Source organism: Hoplias malabaricus, chromosome 1 (assembly GCF_029633855.1).
Source record: "Hoplias malabaricus isolate fHopMal1 chromosome 1, fHopMal1.hap1, whole genome shotgun sequence".
Lineage (NCBI taxonomy): Eukaryota > Metazoa > Chordata > Actinopteri > Characiformes > Erythrinidae > Hoplias > Hoplias malabaricus.
In genome coordinates, this window is record NC_089800.1 from 75263976 (window position 1) to 75288472 (window position 24497).

General features: G+C 36.2%; 1 protein-coding gene across 3 annotated transcripts; it reads left to right on the top strand.

Moving 5' to 3' along the window:
- Window positions 1–41: 41 nt before the first annotated feature.
- Window positions 42–19859, top strand: acp7 (acid phosphatase 7, tartrate resistant (putative)). Of its 3 annotated transcripts, none has more exons than XM_066673437.1 (15): window positions 42–103; window positions 1833–1919; window positions 2293–2430; window positions 3273–3473; window positions 3971–4153; window positions 4965–4990; window positions 7593–7690; window positions 12194–12256; window positions 13422–13536; window positions 13657–13770; window positions 15228–15264; window positions 17086–17153; window positions 18021–18092; window positions 18817–18954; window positions 19380–19859. In XM_066673437.1, the coding sequence occupies exons 3-15, from the start codon at window positions 2328–2330 to the stop codon at window positions 19443–19445; spliced, it is 1284 nt and encodes a 427-aa protein (XP_066529534.1). In that variant the 5' UTR covers window positions 42–103; window positions 1833–1919; window positions 2293–2327; the 3' UTR covers window positions 19446–19859. The 3 variants fall into 3 exon arrangements, with proteins under 3 accessions (XP_066529534.1, XP_066529531.1, XP_066529533.1); XM_066673434.1 differs by lacking the exon at window positions 42–103 and adding an exon at window positions 286–506; XM_066673436.1 differs by lacking the exon at window positions 42–103 and adding an exon at window positions 286–500.
- The last annotated feature ends 4638 nt before the right edge of the window (window positions 19860–24497 follow it).

The following is a 24497-nucleotide window of genomic DNA, read 5'->3' on the forward strand; positions in this document are numbered from 1 at the left end:
CTCTCTAAGAGACAAAAACAAACACACACAAAAACGCACGTGCTTCCTGCTCTGTACAAGTCGAGCTGGTTCTTGTGACATTACTACCTGTTCTTTCGGGAGGGTAAATACTCAACCTACATTCCTTCCTTTTTGTCTATATAATATTTATTTATTTTTGAGTTTTCACTTACTATTTGCACTTAGAAATACACGAACATTTTTCTGAGAAAAAAAGAAAAGGATTTTTATTCCTGCCGGTGGCTGATACCCGCGTAGCTCCCTACTTCTTACGTAGTGCACTAGCTATGTAGTGCACATGAATCTACGGCTTCTGCTTCTTAAATAGTGCTCTACATGGCAAACCGTGCACTGTGTAGCATATGACAGACCCAGAATGAGTGTTTATTACGTGTTATGTCCTATTTTTGAGCGAAAGCCGTTATTTCACGACTTGTATATCACACTATCTACATTTAGAGCACTGAGACTTTGAGAGTCAGCCTGATTCCTGTTTACAGGTGTGGGTGAGTTTAAAAGCTGTAACAGTCAATTTAGTCTCTAGTGTGTGTTTAAGTTTTGCGGAATGGTTTATATGCCTTTGGAAATAGTGTGGAATAAATAAGGCAGGGTATTATTCAGCTAGCAAACGTGTCGTTAAGTTTATAGTTAGCAATTGGCTAGCATGCTAACAACAAAGCTGTGCAATGCATACGCTTCATTTTCAGGACTTTCACAGTGGAGTACAAGTTTATGCTGTTGTTATTGTCTAAAGATATTCCTTGGGGTTTAGAATCATTAGTTCAGGTGTCGTTAACTCATTTCTGAGCAATATTTTTCTGAATGTCCTCATTGCATATGCTCCATAGTTAGTACAACCCATATAGCTGTCACTAGCTAGCTGCTCTGTTATTTTAAATGCACACATTTTGGACAAACAGTCATTATTTCGAGGGTTATACAGAATCTCAACACAAGGCTGTGGAGCAGGAACTGTATTCTCTGGAGTGATGTAGCCCCATCTAATACTTGAGGATGTTTAGGAGTTGGAGTGGTATTTATACATATCATGTCCACACTTTACACAGAGCTTGGTGAGCTTAGGCTCATGGATGGCTGCTCAATATTAATTTTATTAGATGCTAATCTACTGAATATATACAAGCTGTCTGTAAATCTGTGTCCACAGTCTCAGAAAAACTGTCACTGTGGTAATACCCTCAAGGGTACATCTTCCATACATTTTAGTAAATATTAATAAAAGTACAGGTTTCTATATTATTAGTTATAATGAATAGTTAGAAATATTGGCTTCTCCTTTTGTAAAAGAGAAGTTAATGTGCATTAAGGGAACCCAACTGAACTCTAAAATCACTGGTGAAGCTACGTTTATGCTTTTTGTAGATTTTAATGAACAATTATTTTTTTTTATATTTAAGAGATTGTTACTCCAGTCATTGATTACAGCACTAAAAACTCAGATGTAGGCTAACTCTACACATTCCCTTATTTTAGTACAGGCAGATGTATGAATATGCTTTTAGTCTCTGCCTTTGTCACTCACCTGCAGCTCAAAAACTCTACCCTGCAAGGATTGGTTCCTAATTTCAATGACATCAGAATCCCTGGCTGTCTGAATCTGCCTTTTCAAGACCACCTTAGGAACTATGTACTTTCCAAATATTCACGCATGTATTTCACTGTTTATTTTGCTCATGGTACTACATCTAACAAATAAAAAAACAGCACATGTACATGTTAATGATGTAAAAGTACAGTTTTCACTGGAAGACAGCTTTAACTGTTACAATGGGTTTAAATGATCATGCTTACCTTGCTCTTCATACCAACAGATGGTACCTTGGGATCCACAGAATTCCTAACAATGACTTCCAACCACATTTGAAACTGAACTTATCAGCCTGCAGTCGCTAAAGCAGGTACTGCAGAATTATAAATACATGTTTAAAAGATTTGCTCCTACTTTTAGTACCTTATCTTTGCAAAGATATCCTCCAGAAAAGACACCTTTTGTCATGTTTTGTGCTTTTGTCGTGCTACTTCACTTGTAAAAATGTAATCTACCTCTCCTCTACAAAAAAAACCACAACAATTTACAGCAATAAACAGGGAAGTAGATTTGTGAAGTAGAAGTGTTTAAAAAGAAAAATGGTCACATGCCATTGTTATTGTTATGTTACATTGTGATCATGTGGCATCTGGATGATCTTATATAGCTGATCATGTGTTTGTGGTCACTGTTTAACAAGCATAAGCGAAAGTGCTGCCTTTTTCTTTCCTTCTCTTGCTCAGGACAGTGAGAGACAAAACAGAGAATAGAACAAAGAATGGCTTTTGCGCTTCTTTGTCTTTTTTGTGGCCTGGTGCCTGTGGCACTGTGTGTACCACCTATTTGGTCCCAGCCTGAACAGGTGCACCTGTCTTATCCAGGTAAGGGTACATACTTAATGCATTATTGGTCTCATTATGGAGACTTCTATTTATTGAATTATGTGTGATGTGCTGGCTTACAATTGCAGTTTTATACTGAGCTGCTTAAAACTGATTAATCATTTCACAGAGGAGGAGCAGCAAACTTGTATGTTAGTTTAAAATAAGTGGAAATAAGTGTTTGCAGGAAACCAATTTAAATTTGCCGATTTCTATTTTTTAATGAGTATAATATATTGGAAAAACATTAAATATGCACCATCATTCTGCAGCTGCAATTTTAATTGGAATCTTTTTTCCTGTTATGTTAGCTAAATCTAGCACTCTGTAAGTGTACACAGAAATGTATTGATATCCAGAAGTGGTTATAAGACATTCTGTCAGTAGATGGCACCATATCCCATGTTCTCACTGAGTCTGCCCAGCTGTAAAAGTACTTGTCAAAACTACAAGAAAAGCACTGTTTGAAAGCTGCATAAAGCTGTATGTAAAAAGTATGTGTGTGACTGTGTGTTTTTAACGTTGGAATAAATGAGTTGGTTGCAAACTTCAAATTAATAATCTTGCAAAGCATTTGGATTATTTTTGTCTTTGCGTTGCCAAAATGTGCAGACTGATATATGTTCCCAACATAAAAGCCCTATTTACTTTAATTTGCTTGTAGCAGTGCTCAGCAAATTATAGTCTTAAATCATACTCAGAAACTCTATTTATTAGAAAACAGGAATGTTTCTGTTGTTAAAATTGGAATCTTCTATTTTTAGTGATTTTTTGTGCAGCTAGAAAAATTGTTTGCTGAAGTTTATATATGTGAATCAACAGTTATATTTTTCCCCCCACAGGTGTGAAGGGTTCAATGGTGATCACTTGGACAACAGTTAACAAGACAGACAGTGCAGTGGAGTATAGTCTGTGGGGTGGAAAGCTCTTTAGTCAGACTGCCAAGGGAAACTCCACTGTGTTTGTGGATGGAGGGTCAGAGAAAAGGACAATGTATATTCACAGAGTTTCCCTGACAGACCTGAGGCCTGGGGCTGCATATGGTAAGCACTCTGAGCTACTGTGTCATGAACTGCAGTTTATGTCTAACTTAAGCAACGAATCAGAAAGTGTCTGAAACAAAATAAATTCCAATAAACATTGTGTTGTCACAGCACAAGTTAAAAGTTGCAGCTTGGCTAGTATTTCCCTCAGCTTGGCTGACTTCATTTATTTATTAATTTATTTAATGTTAGACTTGTACAGAGCCTTTCTAGAAACCCAAGGACACTTTACGATCCACACACTGGCAAGAATCAGCAGCCAAATGTGAACAGCGTACTCTCGACCAGGAACCACCGTCCACTTGGAGGACTGCATCATAATTTAAACAACAGGACAGTTATTAGAGAAGCCAATTCACCTAACCTCCATGTTTTTTCATCTTTTCATGTTTCACATTTGTTGTAAAATAATTGTGACGAGCTCAAATAATTAAGGTCAGGGGATAATGTGATTATAATTTAGTGTTTCATTGTTTAATTCTGTCTTTGTTTTACAGTCTATCATTGTGGTAGCGATGCTGGCTGGAGTGATCTTTTCTTCTTCACTGCTCTAAATGACAGCACAAGCTTTAGCCCAAAATTTGCATTGTTTGGTGATATGGGTAACGAGAACCCCCAGTCCCTTGCCCGATTGCAGAAAGAGACCCAGGCCGGGATGTATGATGTGATCCTACACATTGGTAAGCAGGATGCATTTTTACCTTTGTAAGATAAAAGTGCAAAATTGTCATTGCACTTTTAAAACTGGCATTTAATTTCAAAATATACTTGTTATTTTAGATATTTTAGATTTAAAAACTGGCATTTAATTTCAAAATATACTTGTTATTTTAGATACAATGCATTACACAGCTGTACCTTGAAATTCTGCCATATATTCATCTGTCAGCCTAATCTTAACAATTTTTTCATTATTGATATTTAAATGAACAGTTTTTCATACGTTTATCATGGATTTCTCAAGCAGTCTTAAAACCACTGTCCACTCATAAATAAAATTGCATGTTGATCTTAAACATATTCTAGGCCACAATCCCATGTTATATTTATTATTCATATATGGTAAAGCAGTGAAGCTCCAATGATCCATGTTTGCTGCCTACTGTGAGCGGTGAAGGATGGTAAACTTGCATTCTGATTGACAGTGGCATCAACATGGCAATGTAAACACTAAAGAGGAGTTTAAAATAGGATTTAGAAGCTAAATGGAAGGATATGTCTTCCTGAGATGCGTGATATTGACATATGGATAACAGTGATTGGCCATATGTAATCCTGCTCACTAAAATTCAATAGTAAAAACTCTCAAAATACTAATCCGGCATCTTTCTGACTGTGCCATTTCAGAGCACGTTTATTATAAAGCATGCAGGTAGCAGTTAGAAACAAATTATATAAATAAATGGACAGTGGCCTTAAGAATTAGAGAGACACTCTGAATGTCAGTTAATGAATTCTAAGATTGTTGTTTTTGTTTGATTTGATTTGTAGGGGACTTTGCTTATGACATGCATGAGGTAAAATGTTTGCCTTCACTTATTTAAATTGTTATTTAATGAATTCTGTTATAACATTTGTTTATAGATTTGTTCATCACTGCAGTCACATTTGAATAAAAAGAAAAACCAAATCATTCCATAGTGCCTTGGAATACGTTAAAGTACATAATGACTTTATATAGGCTGTGACATTTAACACATACTACAAAACACTTAAGTAAATACTGCAGTAGTATTACATCCTGGCCTATATAGTCAGGTCCAAAAAGGGCAATATTTAGACTTTATAACCAATCAAATATAACTGTAAATGCTGATACGGAGATAGCTGAAAGACTGGAAAGAAAGTATATATATAATTTAATATTAATAAATTAATATGAATTATTAAATAAATATAAAATGTTTTTTTGAAATATCCATACTTGTTTTAAGAAAGTAGCTGTTGTTGTTGTTGTTCCATTGTCAGGGTAGTAGATGTAGGGGGAACACACCAAACTCCAGTAATCTGAGGCCCACTTGGCCCTGGAGCTGTGCTGAAGCAACACCAACTTTGAAAATTTAATGAAAGTTTAAAAAGACTCGGATATCAGTTAATAGATTTTTATAATGTCCTCACAACAATCTGTAAACAGGAGATATTAGATATTACAGATTTGTGTGCCAGGGTATCATTTTTGCAGTGAATATATAGAAAAGGCCAAAGCCTTTTCTCATAGATATGTGGCTCAAAATTAGTGCTGCTAATGATGATGATGATGAGCATCAAATGGAGATGCTTGCAGTTGAATAATTTTCAGGTGTGTATGAAAGCCAGACTGACATGGATATTATTTTAGAAGGTGTGTTTAGGCTAGCTGTCACTAAGAAACGTTGCCAAGAATCACTGCTAGATGATCAAGAAAGCACTTACTTGACATCTGCCAAGTCAACACCAACATTTTCCATTTTAGTCTTTTACGTGTAATTTATTATCCTGAAAAGTAGCGGTGGCCAGGATTTAGAAGTCATCAACCTTAGTACCAATAAAAACAGGACCTCATTCTATTCTTTCAAATCATACTTCCAACGCAGGATTTTTATGAGAGAATCCATTTTCCAAATATGCAAATGCCATGCTGCTAATCGTTATGTCAGGATATCTCTGCTTCCCTTTTAAGGGAATGAATATGCACTGGACATCATCAGAAAACCGCAAAGGTTTGAACACTGCTGTACATCCAGTTCTGAGAGCAGCGCCATTCCACTACTCCCTAAATGTCGTAACTAGAAAAACAGAACAGGAGCTATTAGAAAATTCGTTAAGAGCCCTTAAATTTAGCTGCCCATCATAGTGTGTGCTGTTTATATCCCACAATTGCCCCATTATAATATTTGTCAGAACGACTAGTTCAGATTTCATTAAGCACATTTTCTCCCTTTTTCTTTTTGGTTAAATGATAGGGCATCTGGATAAGTCGCCTGGAAAACTGTCTTAGTTTAATGGCAGCTGTAGCTTTTAGGGGCTTTTCTCTTGACTGCACTTCACTTGCTTTCTTTCTTTACTGAGGTTTTTCAGTTAAGCTTGCAGACAGTTTGGTCTTTGGCGTTCCCCTGAAGAAAGAAAGTATTAGCCAAGTTTATAGCTTGTATTACTATCTTTAACATGAATATCAGCATTTAGGCAGGTGCCATTTTTTACAGACTATAGTGTTTGCCAATTTCAACCCATTGTAGGTCTATTACCTGTTTCAACAATATCTAATCAGTAATGTCATCCATTTAAGATGTCCCAGATGTCCCATTTCAGGGTCACAGTTCATCAGTAATGTATTCAATCTTAAGATCAATTCAGACTGGATTAGTTTTCCGTTTTCCCTTTTCCTTTTTCCACAAGATGTCAGTAATGTTTACAGTGGATGCGCACAGTATATATAAAAAAAGAGATTGGAGTGGATACTCGATTCATGCGTTGCTGTCACAAAGTGTGGATCAGACACAGCCGGGCTACTGAAGTTTTTAGACTGTCACTACTGTTCTGAGAACAGCCCTCCCATTTAAAAAAAATAATAATAATAATAAAAAATATATATATATATATATATATATATCTCCAAAGCTCAACATCCTTATCTTCTAGTCCTTCAAATTATATAATGGATGAGAAGATGGCAAAAACTTTACTAACCCTTCACACAGTTATGATAACTGATGATTTTAACCGGTTAAAGGCAACTTAATTATAGGATACACATTCATAACATACGAAGCCTACATATGTGCATAAAACCTACCAAAAGTTTCTTTTCACCAACATCGTTCAACCTCTGAGCTTTTCCTTGTACTTGAAAGCTATATTTATTCACTAAATACCTACAGCATGTCCATTCTTGTGAAAACCTGTGAAATACTTCTTTTACCCAGAATATGACGCAGTATTCCCCCACTTGTCAATTTGAAGGGGATTAATATAACACTTATTTAAAACGGCTCATTTTACAGTAGGTTAAAAGCTCACAAACATTTCCTGAAAAGGGGAGCGAACATTGAGATACTCTGGTTATAATTACTTTACCCCATGTCCACAGGTAAAACTATTCTATTTAATGTTATAATTTGAAATATTTATTGTCTGTTTCAGGATAATGGCAGGATTGGGGATGAATTTATGAAACAGATTGAATCCATTGCTGCCTATGTGCCCTATATGACCTGCCCTGGCAATCATGAGTGGGCCTAGTGAGTATTATAAATTATTCACTTTTCTTTTTTTTTTCTTATCTAAATGCAAATCAAAGTGTGCATGAGGCTTTTGAGGATAGCTGTTGCCTTTTAATTGTTGTTTTATTGGCTTCAACTTTTAAACCCTCTTAACCTTTGAACAGTGCAATGCCCATTTTATGGATTTGATTAGCTTACAGTGGAGTATAGGGGGGACAGTCACATTGCTCAGTAATAAAGTCTGTATTTCAGTCAACTAAGACATGGTCATTTATTTCTTTATATATTAAATTAATTGAATGTATAGTTCAATGATTATAGTATTTAGTTAACTACAGTTTGGTTTAGCTTGGATCAATGTGAATCTAGACCCATTTCACAGCAGAAGCATAACTCTGCCTAATAATGGACGGTGCTACTAAACTATGCTATACTATATACGCTACTATACTAATCAGTGCAGCTTTTCACACCAGCTGTATAAGTAACACTGCACTGCAGAGGTAACATATGTCCAGCGCATAACACACTTTCATCCAATTTGTCACTCTTACCGTGTGCTACAAACTAGCAGTTGCTATGTAGATAAATCATAACCGTGTATTCTTGATATATTATGCGGTTTAGGCCCACAATGAAATCATGAAAGCTCTGTTTTCACTCAGCAGTATTAGTACAAACCTCAAAAAATGCCAAAGGACCATTTTGAGAATTTTTTCTGTCTATATTTCATTGCCAGTATCCCTTAAAGTTAAAGAAAACACTTTAAAAGTGGTTAATGGCAAATATCCATCCAAAGACCTTTTAATGCCGCAAATTAAGCTGTCTTCTTTTGAGACAAAAACATTTGTTCTAATTTTGTTTATTTGTTAAGGATTTTGGGAGGGTGTATGTAACAGGGGCTGTGACCAAAATGGCTCCCTAACCCATCATTAGTATAGTGATATAGTGAAGCACCATTTAGTTCGCTAAGTAGAGCCAGAAAAACAAGGGAATTCTGACATTTCCACTGTACATTGCTTAGTAACCAAGAAACTCGCAATGCATTTTGGTCCACAATCAGCTCATTTTAGTGAGCTACAATGTACACTATAAATGGTGCATTGTAGGAGAATGTAGGGCCCTCAAAATCATGCTCAATTCTATAAAATCTCAAATAAAAAATGGCCAGTGTACTCAATAGTGCCCTTAATGGTAAATAGTAATGGTAAATGGTAAAAAAAACATTTTGCTCACAGCCAGGGTGAGGAAAGATTTTATTTTCTCCATTTTCTATATTCAGTAGATCGGGCACTCTGTGTTCTCTTCTTTTGTGAAACTGGCCTAAGGGGTGTCTCTTTTTTTAATGAAATGTTTTATGTGCATCCATTGTTTACCAAAATTACCGCTCTTGTATTTGGCCTTCAAACATTTATAAACTGTGAACCCAACAAGGTGGATGATTAACTTTGTAAAACACATATTTACAGTGTATGTTTAAATATAACACTCCTAAGAAAAGACATAGGGTATATGCGTCATGCTCAATTCTTAAAACTCGCAGTTCTCAAAATTTCTGGTAAAACAGCCTACAAATCATTATAAAATGCTTGCATAGTTCTAAATTGTAATGTCTTGTATTATCAATATTAATTTAAACTTCAGTCAGACCTCGTGGTGTACGATGAAAATCTTGGACAGCCCTAATGTATGCACATAATTAATACAGACAAGAAGACATTTGTTCCGGTACAATATTTTTGCAATATGAATCTAGAACTTTTATATTGATATGATGACATAGCCTTTTGAGGAAACTTTCTTTGGATATGCAGTTATTCAAGGGTCTAGACAATATCTGTTTAAGATCTGCCCAAGTTCTCCGAGTTCTCTTTTTTAACTGCATTCCTGTCCACTCAACTCTCAATTGGTCTGTCATTAAAATGGATTTTGGCAGAGCTTAAACGCATATTCCATAAACATATGAAAACTTGTCAGTCTAAACTCTGACTTTTCTCATGGAATACTGCTTCTGTCTGGAATGAGAAGAAAAAACACGGTAGTCAGTGAAGATACGGGACGTTTTCTTTTCCTTTTTGTTTTCCTTTTTTTAATTTTTAAAGGCAGTTTTGCCTTTTAATTCATACATGAATCATTTTGCGTTCCATTGCTGGGACTAAGAGTCACTCACAATGTTACCAATGTAAATAGAGGCTAGGACTAACTGGAGCCAAAGACGGGGCATGCAGTTTATTCAGTATGAAGAATGGGGCTCTTTGTTGTTCATTAAAATTACTTGTATTTTTTGTTTATGATGTGATATCTTTTTGCTCCCAGTAGACTGCCAAAGAATTTTTTGACCATCAATCTAATCCGCATAATCAGTCAAAACCTGTGTACATTAATTGAAGATTTTTATAGCCCCAAGAGCAAAAAAAGGGTTGGGTTACCAGACATTTATCAGCAAATTAATGATGGCTGCAAAAACTTTTTGCATTTTAAATATTTGCATTCACTGAGTATAACATATGCATAAATGGAGACAGAAAAATTAACCCTATATTTTAGCATAAAATCTTTGAAGCTGCATGGAAAACGGCCAGAATTCTTTTTCCACCAGTGCAGTTTAATGTTGTTTTGGAGAATTGAGGTTTTCTTCCAGCAGGGATCACATGTTTATTTTCCTTTAAAGATGAATCAGGAGCTTCTGATTTACTTTAGCTTTGACATCTCAACCGAGAGATAGAATACAATGTTAGAATTCATATTGACCAAAATCACTTTCATATCTTTCGTATTGTTATGGTGTTGTTCTACAGAGTGCAAAGGTAAAAATGTGGTTACATTAATAACATTGTGTTCCCTAACTGTAATAATAATAATAATAAAAAGTTGCATAAATGGCTAACATTGAAACTAATTGCACACTTTTCTGTAAACTTTTCTAATCATGACCATTTAAGTGTCTAGTAGTTATGCTCAGATTTTCAACAGTAGCTTGTGTAGGAAATTACACCAAGTTAAGGGCTGAAGCATTGCAAGCTCAAACAAATTGTTGTCTGTTAACACTGCCCAGCCCTTTATATTGTGTAGATTAGTCAGTGTACTAACTACTAATGATAAACTGTATTGTTAACAACAGATAGCTAGCTTCTTAATATGAAGCAGAATCTTCAAACTTGTGAGTGGTTTACAGAGAAAACAAACAAGTGGTATCAATTGAGCATTTCTCCTACAAAATATTCTTTATATTATCTTTATTCATATTGTCCCACTGAAACATACTCAATTTTTTCAGAAGACATCTTGTGAGGACAAAGTGCCAATGCTGTGTTAGCTTTTATAGCTTTCTGAACTCAGACTAGGAAAATATCTCCATCCAGAGTATTTGTTTTTAAGTCTCCCCGATATTGATCTCCTGGCACATTTTTATTTTCCTTCAGGCTGGGCTAGACTACTGGGGTGTGACTGATTAGTTATAGAACATCTTTCTTTTTTTGGGTAGTGTCTTGGAATTAAATAAAATTAGTAATGGTTTATAGCCATTAAGTGGAAAAAAAAAACAAGTACATATACTGTGAAAAAAATCAGCCCAGTCAGGTTTTTTGTGTTCTGTCTTCGTAAGAAAACATGGTAGGGTAAATCAGTATTTTAACCACTTATTCTGTTCTCTAGTTTTCTTTGGTCTCTTGGTTTTGGAGCCATTAAGGGGATTTGTTTGAAAACATTGATTTTGCTTGATGTACTTTTTATTTGTTTAGGATATTAAAATTTAAAATATTAAAATATTTAGGCATTGTAATATATATATATATATATATATATATATATATATATATATATATATATATATTACAATGCCTAAATATTTCCTAAAATTTGTCAACATTTTTCTTAAGTGTTGTTATTGTGATATTGCCATATCATTATATCAGTTGCATACAATGACAATGGTATTGTTTATCACAATTATATCTAGGACAGTATATTGATCACAAAAAGGCTATTGGTGGCTGTTAATGTTTTGCTGCTCTGTGCCTTGACTACGTACTTATTTGATCTTGATTTCTTTGTTGAAACTTTATTGCCTCTCAAACCGAGTCTCCTCTCTGTTCCTTTGACCTCTGACCTAAACCTTCTAGTCAATTACTGTCACTCCACACGTGTCACGTTAACATGTCAGTGCCTGAATTCAATTACTCTTTCTCTAGTGTTGTATTTTCCTCACATGCTGTTCACAACTCTCTTAACCATATCTCATAGAGACAAAACTAACACTCATTTTATGACCAAAATATAATTTCGGAAAAACCGGGAAATTTAGTACCTCTGCTAGCTATGGTTTTCCTAGAAAGTTGTTTATGTTCTAGCTTTAAATCCAACTAAAACATTCAACAAGCAGGTTGGCATGCCTTTGGCTAGACAAAGAGCATACCTTGCTGATCGAAAAAGCAGAAACCCCTTTTTTGATCACACATTCTAAGATGTTTGGAGAGGTCAGCTAATATTCCACTGATATATTTATTTCTCCATTTTTTCCAGCAACTTCTCACACTACAGGAACCGCTTCAGCATGCCAGGCCAGACGGAGAGTCTCTGGTACAGGTGGGTGCTTCATTCACCATCTCCTTGCCTTTTCTACCTGTTTATGTCCAGAACAAATGTCTTCTTCCAAAAGTTACATAAGGATGGTTGTTGTCTCCAAACCAAATACCTAAGACCTGACAAACCAAAGCATTCACGCTCTACCTCAAGCCCTGATCTCCAGCTTGCATGAGAGGATGGCTGAAGAAAAGTGTGTGTTCTGTCAATGATGGGTCTTAGTCTGCACAGTAGTAAGATGATCTGCTGGTAGACCACAGGTCTGCAGTCATGTCTTCCTGTTTAGAGCGAGTGAGCGCCTCTGAGGTCTCATCCATCACATGCATGGGTCAGCAGGCAACACTGGTATGATAGGAATGGAAGCATCAGATCCGTCACCAGTGTTCTATTTAGTCTGCAGGATTACAGACTGTTTGACTAAGAAGAGAATGTGAAAAAGTTATTTCAGCTGTTATCATTCCTCACACTATATCTTGTGTATATTGTGTGTCTCTGTGATGTAGAAAGTAAGCACCCTTGTCCTAAATATTGAACTAAGCTGATTTCTCGTACACAAGGCCTGCCGTGAGAGGTAGCAATTTGTTTATCTCTTTCTTGGTCTGCTAAGCCCAAGCAGATTTTAGAATCTGTTTCTCAATATTCATTTGCATTTTCCATTTTAGTCAAAACGTATTTGCCTGTCCAGCTTCGTGTTTGGCTACAGCTAAATTCTGGCAGTGCTCTGACTCTTTCAGAAAGCACTGATCAAAAGTCCTCATGCAAAAAAGTTGGGTAACATTTGAAGTGGAAGAGCATTAGTGTTTGTAGAAAACAGAACCTTAAGGTTCTGTGTGATCTTCCATAATACCAGGACATTATCTACCAGTTGAAATATCTTGCTTTAACCTTATGAGCCATATTGACCATGTTGTAAGCACGACCACTGAATCCTATTGTACTTCTCAATTCAAACATCTACGCTTGCCTATTTGTTAAAGTTTTGTCCTGGGAGAATGGAAAGATTCTGAGGTTTGGCTTTAATGACATAGGGAGCAGACATTTCCTGCTGTTCTCTGGAACAGCTTCTCTGGGCTAATCACTGATTAAAAAATGGAGATGGCTATTGCTATAGGAACACTGTATGTTTGTTTAAATTTATTTTCACTCAGTGCCACCTGTCTGTCTGCAGCTGGAACATCGGCCCGGCACACATCATCTCCTTCTCCACCGAGGTCTATTTCTACCTTGAGTATGGCTTGGATCTGCTGTTACGCCAGTACAAATGGCTTAAGAGTGACCTAGAGGTATAGACAGACTTACATTGAAATACGGGTGGTCACATTAAGTTTAGCTAGGAAATTAAATAATTATTTTTTAAATAAACAGACAGGTGTTAAAATGTGTTTTTTTGACTTATATGGCAGGAGGCAAACAAACCCGAAAACAGAGCAGTACGACCCTGGATCATCACCATGGCCCACAGACCAATGTACTGTTCTGATGATGATCATGATGACTGCACTAAGTTTGAGAGCTATGTAAGGATCTTTGTGGAGTCTCAAAGCTGCATGTGGTTATTTGATTTCTTTATTTTGGACTGCTTAAATGGATCTTGTTTACTCTGTGTATTGCCCTTAGGAAAGAGCCATTTTCCATTCTTAAAACAACACTATGCCAGAATTGTGGTTTTTTTTTCCCTTCTCCTGAGCTCCCCCTACAGTTGCAGGGTGCAATTCACTTTTACAGCACTGTTGTAAAATCAAGTCACCCTTTTCTGGTCTCTCGCTCAGAAATATTAATTTTACTCCTGTCATTTTTCTTCCCTTCCTCCATAATTGTCTGTGATCAAAATGTGCCGTAAAGCATTATGCAGTTCTAGCAAAAGTTACATAGTGCAGTTTCTAGTGTGCCAAGCCTGGCATAGCGGCGACAATATCGCTTTTGCAAATCAGTGCATTTTCACGATGATTCTGAAGCTGTAATTTTAAGGTAATATGTATCATTAAATACCAATATGGCTGAAAGACGTATCTGAGTTGCATATTAGCTAATACAGTAATCAGGATCAGTCGTCTAGTGCAGCGGTTCTCATTTCGGGCCTGAAGTAACACTGTTACGCATGTTCTAATTAACATTCTCCCTTCTCATAAACTCAAAGTTCACTTCATGAAGGGAAACTTTTCTTCAGGAATGGAAAATGATGAAGAACTTGTTATATAAAATATGTGTTTCTAGCTTGTTTTAACACTAACGCCTGTACATAATAGTCATTTTGACAGTAAATTATGTCTGTAATGTTTGACTGGTGGTTTAGATAAGAGTAACATTTGGTTCAGGCCACCTCTGTTACAGTCTTTATTTCAGTTTAAACCTAACAGGATTCAGGGGTTAGAGAGCGAAGGAAGGGGGTCTGTAAGGGCAAAAAGTTTGTTTCTTTGGTGCCAGACTTTGCTCTCTGTTGCCCACAGTGGTCTAATTAAATCATAAATCCATGTTCCTATTGCCTAGACTTACTATTGTGTAATAGCCAGCGTGTGTCTCTTAAATTCGCAATTGGAAAAAGATGTCACAAGAACTTTAACATTTCTAATTATGCTTTATAATGTTTTAGCAGCTCCTACTAGTTTTTAAAGGAATGTTAATAACCTGACGTAACTCTGTAAACTGGCTGTATATTGGGCTTGGGGGAAATGCTCGGTCGTACAGCATCTCAGGGGGCCTTCCTGTGTTTTGTAGAGGTAGTCCATTAGGAAGATTTGTACTGGGCTCCATTTGTGGACATGTTTAATGGCTTCTGAAAGTGAAAATTTGGCCTGAGTCTAGGTGATGTTCTTAACTGTCTATGACTTAAAAAGTTGAAATTGAAAAACTGTTATAAATTGGAATTATCATGCCTCTCACTCTTATATTAGATGTAATTTCAATCAGCAAAGATATTTAATAATCCCAGCAGACCTTACTGATGAGCTCTTAATCAGAAATGTCTCTTTTTCAGGTAAGACTTGGCCTGGAGGATCTTTTCTATCAGCACGGTATCCCTTTTCTCACGACACATACTGTTTGTCAAAACAATCTACACAACCTATAAGAATCTAATTTATGCCTTGTAATGTAAAAATGTAAGCCTTATTACATTAATCTTATCAAGCTAATAGCTGATGACTAAATTATGAACTGCCAATTACATAGGTGAACCTTTGTTTTATTCTGTTTTATTTGTGTTTTTACATAACTAAATTAAGTCTGTTTTGTCTGTGAATGTTCATAAATCTAAAATGGATGTGCCCTTGTAAAACTTTTATTAAGCTTCATCAAGTCAATGGCTGGTAATTACTGGCTGCCATTTCTATTTCCTCTGCTGTTTTTTTTTCCTTTTGCTGTTGTTGCAGTGAATGAATTTATTCTTAGGTCTTATTTGAGAGTAAGTGTTGGGGGGGGGGGTTGCATTAACTTGTACAGTTCAGGTATAAAATCAAAACGAAACAGCAAACCAGTGTTTTGAAAGGGAATAAAACAACCCAACTGCGTTTTTCATTATATAGGTGTAAATGTGCACGGCCCACTTACTCTGGTAATGGCTGTGCATTGGTTTACGATGTACAGCTTACCCCACTTATTGCATAGCTAATAGCAGTGTGGCACATGTCACCAGATATACAGAGGTAGAGCAATACAGAACTTTCTCAATATGCGTTCTTGTGTGTTCTCATGTCCTCTTGTTGTTTTTTGATGCCATCTTCCATATTTTTCTTAATCCATCCCAAATAACTATAGCCGTGTTCACATATGAAATCCAGAAAAAGAGAATTAGGTCCAGACATATTGTTGTCTTTTCACTTGATACTTTTTTTTATATGACACTGAATGACTGTATTGCATTCAGATATTGATGTCTCTAATGTCCTCCTGGCAAAGCAGTAATGAGCATCAGTCCATTGCAAGACACATTGTGATTAAGGTTTAATCGTTTCCATCTATATTAAAATGATACCTAAATTTCATATCGCAGTACACATCAAAGAGAATTTTAGCCAACATTACACCTACTAAGCCCTAGAGTAGAGGATTCTAATCAATGACATTAGATATCTGGAACTGAAGTAGCAAAGCAGTCCCATACGTTTAGCCACAGTGAGCAGTTTCACTGCTCTCACTGGCCATCTCAGAATATTAACCCAAGTGTTTATTTACAGATAAACTTGGCCCTGTCTTGCCAGCCACACAGTTATAGAAATCCTGCCATGCACCACAACCTCAGAGGGTTTGGATCTCTTGGGGAAGTTCCATAGAAATACTGTAATATGTTTTGCAGTATTGGGGTAAAGCCTCATAGCATTAATGTATGTGGTCTAGCTCAACACCTACACTGTCAGAAAAGTTGTCACTGTGGTGGTACCATTTCTGTCTCTGTGGTACCCTCGAGGATACATATTAGTGCCTTTTAATTAGGGAACATAATTGTACCTTATTGCATTTTAATAGTAGATTGTGAAGTTGTGTTGATTCCTTATACCACATTTCATCTCCAGGAGTTATGTTTTTTTTTTATTTTTATTTAACACATTTCTGTATTGAAAATGCACAAATATTCACGTCTCCTACTGGCAAAGAGAATGTAAGATACCTTTAGGGAACACAAAGTGAACTTTAAAACACTGTTGTACCTTTTAAAAGTACATTTACACCATTTGTACCTTTTATTGACCAATAATGTACACCTATTGTACCTTTTTTTTCTGTGAGTGTAGGTATGAGTACATTTTGTTTCTTATTTGTTTGAATAAATATGATTTCTGTGTTAAAAATATGGTAATGATAAGCAGATTTATTTTGATTTTTTTTCTTTTTTGCAGGTGTTGACCTGGAGCTTTGGGCACATGAGCATACCTATGAGAGGCTTTGGCCCGTATACAATTACAAGGTCATTACACTCCTAAATAGTTAATTCAACTACTTATAGGTGTATGCATTGCTATTACAGATGTTCAGTTGTGTACACACAGCTGCTTCAAACTGTGTAGAAAAAGTAATGTCTGATACAACAATAGTTTCTACAGCAGCTCTACTTGAGCCTATGCTGAATATCTGAAATGGGCTAGAAGGATTGGACTGTAGCTCAGTGTATTCTCTAGAGTCATCCATGATCCAGAGCTGATCATTCAACATCATTACCTGACCTCACTAATAGTCTTATGGCTGCATGCCATGAAATTCCTGTGTTCCAGTTTTCCAATTTCTAGGCTAAAGCCTTCCCAAAAGAGCAAAGAGGTCATTGCATCAGCCTAAGGGCTCCAATTCCCTTTTAATACATTTGAGTTCAGAAGAACAGTTAGAATGAGCAGGTGTCCACAAATTAAGGGACAAAGAGTTTTTACACATTATTCTGAAGTCATATTGTGTGTTAGAGTAACTAATTACAATATTAGAAATATTATAGTTGGAACAAAATTTTGTGATTTTATTTTTTTATTCATTATTGTTATTATTATTTTTTATTTATTTATTATTATTATTATTATTATTTTTTTTTTTGCTGTAATTTTTTTTCTTTACCTAATCTGAAAATGCTACCTTTTATTTACATAGAATTTTCCTGATCAATTTATCAATATATGTTAATTGGAATGTCATATTTATATATTATTCATTCATACATTTAATATAAAACTTTTTAGTTTTTTCTGATAAATAGCCATTTTGGTGAGGTTTTTGTCTGACCGTCATAATAAGCATCATGTAATCGTGGCTAATGTGTGTGTTTTTTTTTTTTTTTTGGGTGGGGTCACAGGTCTATAATGGAAGTATTGATAAACCATATGTGAATCCGAAAGCACCTGTGCATATCATCACTGGTTCAGCTGTGAGTATAATGTGTTCTACAGGTCAAAGTGAAGTATCTTAAATGAAGTATACTGATTATATCCTATTAATTTCATCATTCATTCATCTTCTTTTCCGCTTGTCCGTTTCAGGGTTGCGGTGACCCTATTATTTTAACACTTAAAAAAACCCCTGAATGCCTGGATTTCCCCAACCAGATAAAATCCTACTAAATATTTGGAATGAGAGAATTTACTAATAGTTTAAAATCTCCCTCTAGTCATTGATTTATCCCCTTAATAATAACTCATCTTTATTCATGAAAATGACATATTTACAAGATATCCAAATAATATCCAAATTCCCTAATGCCATAAAAAATGACTTAGATGTACTGTATGTCTACACCTTCACCTACACTATCCATTATGCACAGATCTATGAAAATACTATTAGTACCTGTCTCTATCTCCATTTCCATATGAGGGGAAGACAATTTGAATAGGCGTGTAATCTTAACTAAAGTGAAAAAAATATATAATTGTTTAATCCTTTAGACTATGTCTATTTTAATGGATGTATGGCCTTGACTGGATTGTAATATAATATAGTAATGCATTTTGATCTTTACTAAGTACATGTGATTAAAATATAAGATTAAAGGTGAATGTTTGGCACATACTCAGTAACAAAGCTATGGAAGCCTGAGTGAAATACACAGTGAATTACAACAGTCACCTTTAAGGCTGTTTTGTCTTTCTTAGGGATGTCGAGAAAAACACGATGGATTTATTCCAAAGCCTCGGGACTGGAGTGCCTTCAGAAGCACAGATTATGGCTACACGCGTATGCATCTGATAAACTCCACACACATTTATCTGGAGCAGGTGTCTGACGACCAGGTAAAAACCCATCCAATTAATAGTTACAATACAATATCTAATTAAATTTAATATAGTGTTTGCTAAAAAAAAAACAATCTCTCTGCGGTACATTTTAGGCTGAGATATATTATGAATTTTATAGCTATTATGGCTAATATTATGACTTATTTGTGTGTATATATATATATATATATATACAAATAAATAAATTGTATTATATAAATATATATTAAATAAATTGAGTATTAAGAACAAAATCTTATTCTTAAAGTCCAAGTATGCACAAAAATGTATTAGTGGCTAATATTATCAAGAGGCCTCAAGAAAAGGTTACATAAAACAATTATTCTGTCCTCAGACTGGCAAAGTAACAGATGTGTCTTCACATTGATAAAATGTCTTCATGGGCCATTTAGCTGAAAAAAAATATTTTCTTTCTTCAGTCTGGCAAAGTAATAGACAGCTTCACGCTGATAAAGGATGTTCATGGGCCAGAGGCTTGGCTCTGAAGGATTCTTTGGTCTGGAAAGGTCATCGCAACCGACCCAGCACACTTTTTCTCAGGACTCTGGACTTTCAGAGCTCATCATGAATGAACTGCACTTTTATCAGACGGACAAGTGATTAAAATGAGGATGATCTTTATTTGCTTTGAAACAGAAGCGCCTTCAGCAGGTTTGAAAGGGTTCTTGTTGTTGTTGTTTTTTAAATCAGTTTTAAAGATATATTCCACTTATAAAATTGTATTGTATTTGAAATTGTATTTGTGTATATACCGTTTGAAACAAATGATGTGAGCATTGTGTAATTATATACTGACCTGCTTTAAAAATGGTTTCTATTAAGACCTTAAATCTCTTAGGGATGTTAAACACTGCTGTTATAACTCATTAATGAAGTGCAATAAACCGTTCTTTTCAGTATCTTTGTAAAACAGACAGTCTTTCTTCTCTAACAGTAGCCAGTGTGTCTGTGATACTTTCTTGGGGCCAAAGCTTTTATTGTCTGTGCCAAACATCAGGCTTTTTCTTGGCACGTAGATGATATCTGATCTCTGGCTAATTCTGCTCCATGGACCCAAAAATTGCCTGGCGAGTGCAGCCCCCATTTTTTGGCTTTGATTGGCAGCCAGCTCACAAAGTATGTTACGTAACATGAGCATATTTGTGGTCAGTTCAGACCTGCAGAATGAACCAGCAGAGTGCTCACACACTCACCCAAGTGGTTGACCAAATCAGGTTATTATGGAATTTATTTCCAATTACCATGTACAAGTTGAGTAGCTAATTTTGCCTCGTTCCAGATTTGCCTGCAGGACGTGAATTACACTAAATGCTGGAACATCCTCATGCTGTGAGGATTTCATAGCATTCCACCACAAGAGCATCTGTAATGTCAGGTACTGTAAGGTCAGATAGCTGATTTCACGCATTAGAGGAACTGTTAGGAACTGCATGTTTTTCATTTTATGTATTTCACATTTAGCAACTCTACCATAAAGATGAAATTAATTAAAACTTGTCAGATTTTTCTGCAGGCTTGTTATCATCTCCTTATAGGCCCCCAGCATGGCAAGTTTCCCCCCGTTATACCATTGTTCCACCAATTAGCACAGCTTTTGCTGTCTGTGACATGCTTTGATCAAAATGCCACAAGGATAAAAAAAAACAGCACTGTTCTCCCAATGTTTAAACAGTCTTGTTCATGAGGGCCAGGTTCAGTGCATGTTTCTCAGAATAGAATAAACCACATTTAATTTCAACACAAGTGCACAGGACTGAAGAGCAAAGATCTGTTTTTAGCCATTTTTGCTTGGTCCTCTTTCTTTGCCGTTCTCTTTTTCGCTGTATTTGATCAGTACACTTAAATCACCACACTCGTTGTCTCCATTCAACCTGTTCTTTCTGCTCTCATATAAATGTGTGTGCTATGGTATGATTGGGGAGACTCAGAAGTGGGTGGGTATGACTGTTCTACAGTGTCAAAAATGTCCTATGTAAGATGCAGCACAAAATCATAACTGCTTGTTTTGTCCCATTATTTCTGACTTAGACCGCCTATCCGCAGAGGTCCCTTGTACTGTTATTGCTGTAATTTCACCTGGACTTTCTTTATTTGAGCACTTCCAAATTCCTGACCTTCAACCCTTTCATGCTTTCAGCGTGTGATCGTAAATTCCTGATGTTCAACCAAATACTTAAGTGAACTAAGCAGATTTACCCTCTTTGAATTTATCACCTCTGTCAAATTCTGCTTTGAACACTACAGGTGCTAATGCTCTGCTATAAAGATGATACTTTGTTTAAAAGACTTCAGTCAAGAGATGATGGTGTACTCAATGTCAGTCAGATACTGCTGTTCAGTTTTATTTTATATATATATATATATATATAATATATTTTATTTTGTTATTATTTTATTATATATATATCTATGGGTTTTCCGAGTTCAGCTCAGTTCTCTTAGTTGAAGCTGAAAGGAAACGAAGCTACTGACTTCAGTGTCTCAGTTTGACTTTATCAATGATGAGATCTTACACCACTTGTTTACACCACAGCTTGTATAGATCCTATATCCATCCATTATCCACCGCTTATCCAGGTCCGGGTCGCAGGGGAAGCAGTCGCCCTGTTACCACCTTGACCTTGTAATGGATTAAGCTTAGAAGAAGATAATGATGCTGTTTAATAGATAATTCCATATGTTTAATTTCATAGTTTTGTCCAGGTTCATTAGAGTGAATGGTAAAAAAAAAATAGAGTAAAGGCTCAATTCTGGTTTTCAACTGAGGGGATAATTGAGATTGAAGATTTCATGGTACAACTTTAGAATAAAACTACACTTATTAAGGTTTATGCATGGTTAAAAAAACAGTTTATTAATAGTTATTCATTATGTTGTTAATACATTAATGTTCATTATGAATCCATTATAACACATAGATAGAAAAGGCACCAATGGCTGGTTTGCCAAATAGTGAACCCACGTCCATCTACATAGTTAAACCATCATGCCAGATACTGACCTTTTGTTAATAGGTTTGGTAATAGGTTCAACCATTTATTGAATTACCCTCCAACAGAATGTTGCAGGTGTTGAAAACAGATAGTGATTTGCACCTCAGAGACTTGAAACTGAAAAAAGACTTGTACATTTAGGAACTTGACATATTTACCAGCTTACCAGACTTGGATTTGCACAACAGAGATTTAAGACCTGACTCTGACTGCCTTTTCAGAGACTTCAGACTCTACATGCTCTTGAACCTTAGGGACTCATGAATATCATGGACGTCAATGAACCGATTTGTGTAGATTTCTGCTGAAAGCACAACAGGGCAGTGAGTCACTGTTTGGACTGTAGACCTGAACTGCTCTTGTAGTTCTGTAAAACTGAACTACTCTTGGTTTTACCTAAAAGTGTGATAACATTACAAGCTTCATTAAATGGCAGAGTGAGTATTACTCTGCCATGTTACAACAATAGTTAAACTGACAGTCTTAGGAAACATGCATATTGGTATTATAGTCTCACACTGAAAATGAATGACTTCAAGGCACTTTTGGCAAAAACTCTTTTAGACCTTGCACAAGTTGAAGGTCAGAGCAATACAGTGCAGTATGGAAGATAGCGGAAGCTATACTGGGCCAGATTATTCCAAATGTATATTGTAGGGTGACCAGCTGTCCTCTTTTCCCTGGACACACACTCTTTTTAGGAGCTAAAAATGTGTCTGGCCAGGATTTCCGAATCACAAAAATGTCTTGGATTTTTGATGTCTGCAGGCTTTCCCCCATCATAATTCTTGCTATAAGCCCTAAACCCTTCCTTGAAGTGTGCACTTTGAAGACATTTGATGATGTTTTTGTATGAGATTAAAAGAGGAGAGAGTTCAAGGGGTCAGGGAGCTGTGAGTAGATTGAATTGGGACACTTCTCTTTGCACACCTTAATGTGTGTACATAACTGCGGCTTAAACACAGTTCACTGGTTTTCAGCCGACCTCCTCTCAACTTTAGTGTTTTACTAGAACCTTGAACAGAAATGTGTTAAACGTTGCAAAGGTAATTTTTCGTAATCTGTTCTTCATGTTTGAGGCATCTCTGTGTTATATGACCCTTACACTTTCTGCTCTATATTTTACAAAACCGAAAGTCATCTCCTCTGTCGGTATAAAAACAGAAATACATGGACATAATCTGACTGTTACTGACATTCTGATGAATCAGAGAGCAAGAAATTATCAGCCAGACCATTATATGATCTGTAAGTAAAGGTTTGATTGTTGTTATTAATATTGTTAAGGGCCAAATTGTGAATGGAATGGAATCTGGCTGCATGTGTTAGTTGTTAAAGAGTATTAAATTTTAACAATATTGTTGCATGGTTAAGGATGTATTTGTTTATTTTTTAAACACCCTCCACCATCAACATTCTTCAAGAGTGCTCATAAACACCATGTTCCCTTGAGGGCTGCTTAACAAGTAACCAGTGGTGTAAGTTGTGATAAATAGTAGGTGCCCCCCTTCAGTGAATCACAAACTGTATGGTCATCTTGAGCAGTCAAAACAAACGTTGAGAGCGCACACAGTAGCTCAGACTGTGGTGGAGCTGTTTGTGTTATTCTGGCTCTCCAGCTTTCCTGCCTTCAAAAACAAGCGCTGGGTGGTATTTTCCCCCTCCTCGTGCAATGAAAGCTGAAGTGTGCTTCACAGTATCCCTCCCAGTCATTGTATAAACCAGCTCAGCGGAGCCCAGATGGTCTGTGGTAGTTGCAACCCAGCTCAAAGCAAGTGTGCTGCCTTCAACCGCAGTGCCACTGTTCTGAGGCTAGATTTCCACCAGCTCACTACAAAGAGCCTCTGCTGGTATGCTAAGCACATCTTAAGATGTTCCTGCCCATCTCAATAACAATTCGTCCACCTTACAAGGCTCTTGGAATGCAAAACCAACAGGAGGACTCAGCACGGAGCCTTTGAAAAGCACAGACGCAGTACATGTGATGAAAACACTCCGCATAAAAACAGCATACGGTGAGGAATAAAGCACAGACTTTGCTGTTTTTTCACATTGTCATAATGGTGGAAAAAGCTATAAACATTTTCTCCAACTTGTGTGTTGGAACATTGGAGCACACTTTTTAAAAGATAGTGCTTAGGTAACATCCTTGATTTTGTATAGAAGCAGTGGCAGCTCCTACCAAATATTTCAGGTTGTGATGGCATATAAAGTGACATGTTTAATGGGTAAATTAAGAGCTAGACATCTAGACGATAGGATTGTATCTTAACTTGACACTGTAATAAACATTGAAGAGTTTTTTACTTTTTAAACTTGTCACCCTATGTAACTACCATCAGCAACCACTAGATGGCAAAATAAATCTTTCCAACTGTCTACATACTATACAGTGTTTGTGGATAGCTACGTATTGATGTTTACTTGCATTTACTTTGTCTCAGTAGTCTCAGCCACAGACACCCCTCCCAGAAGTTGACAGAGAGTCTAATACCTTCACTGCACAAATCTGGCCTCACTCTCAGGATTCTGCCAGTTGCATTC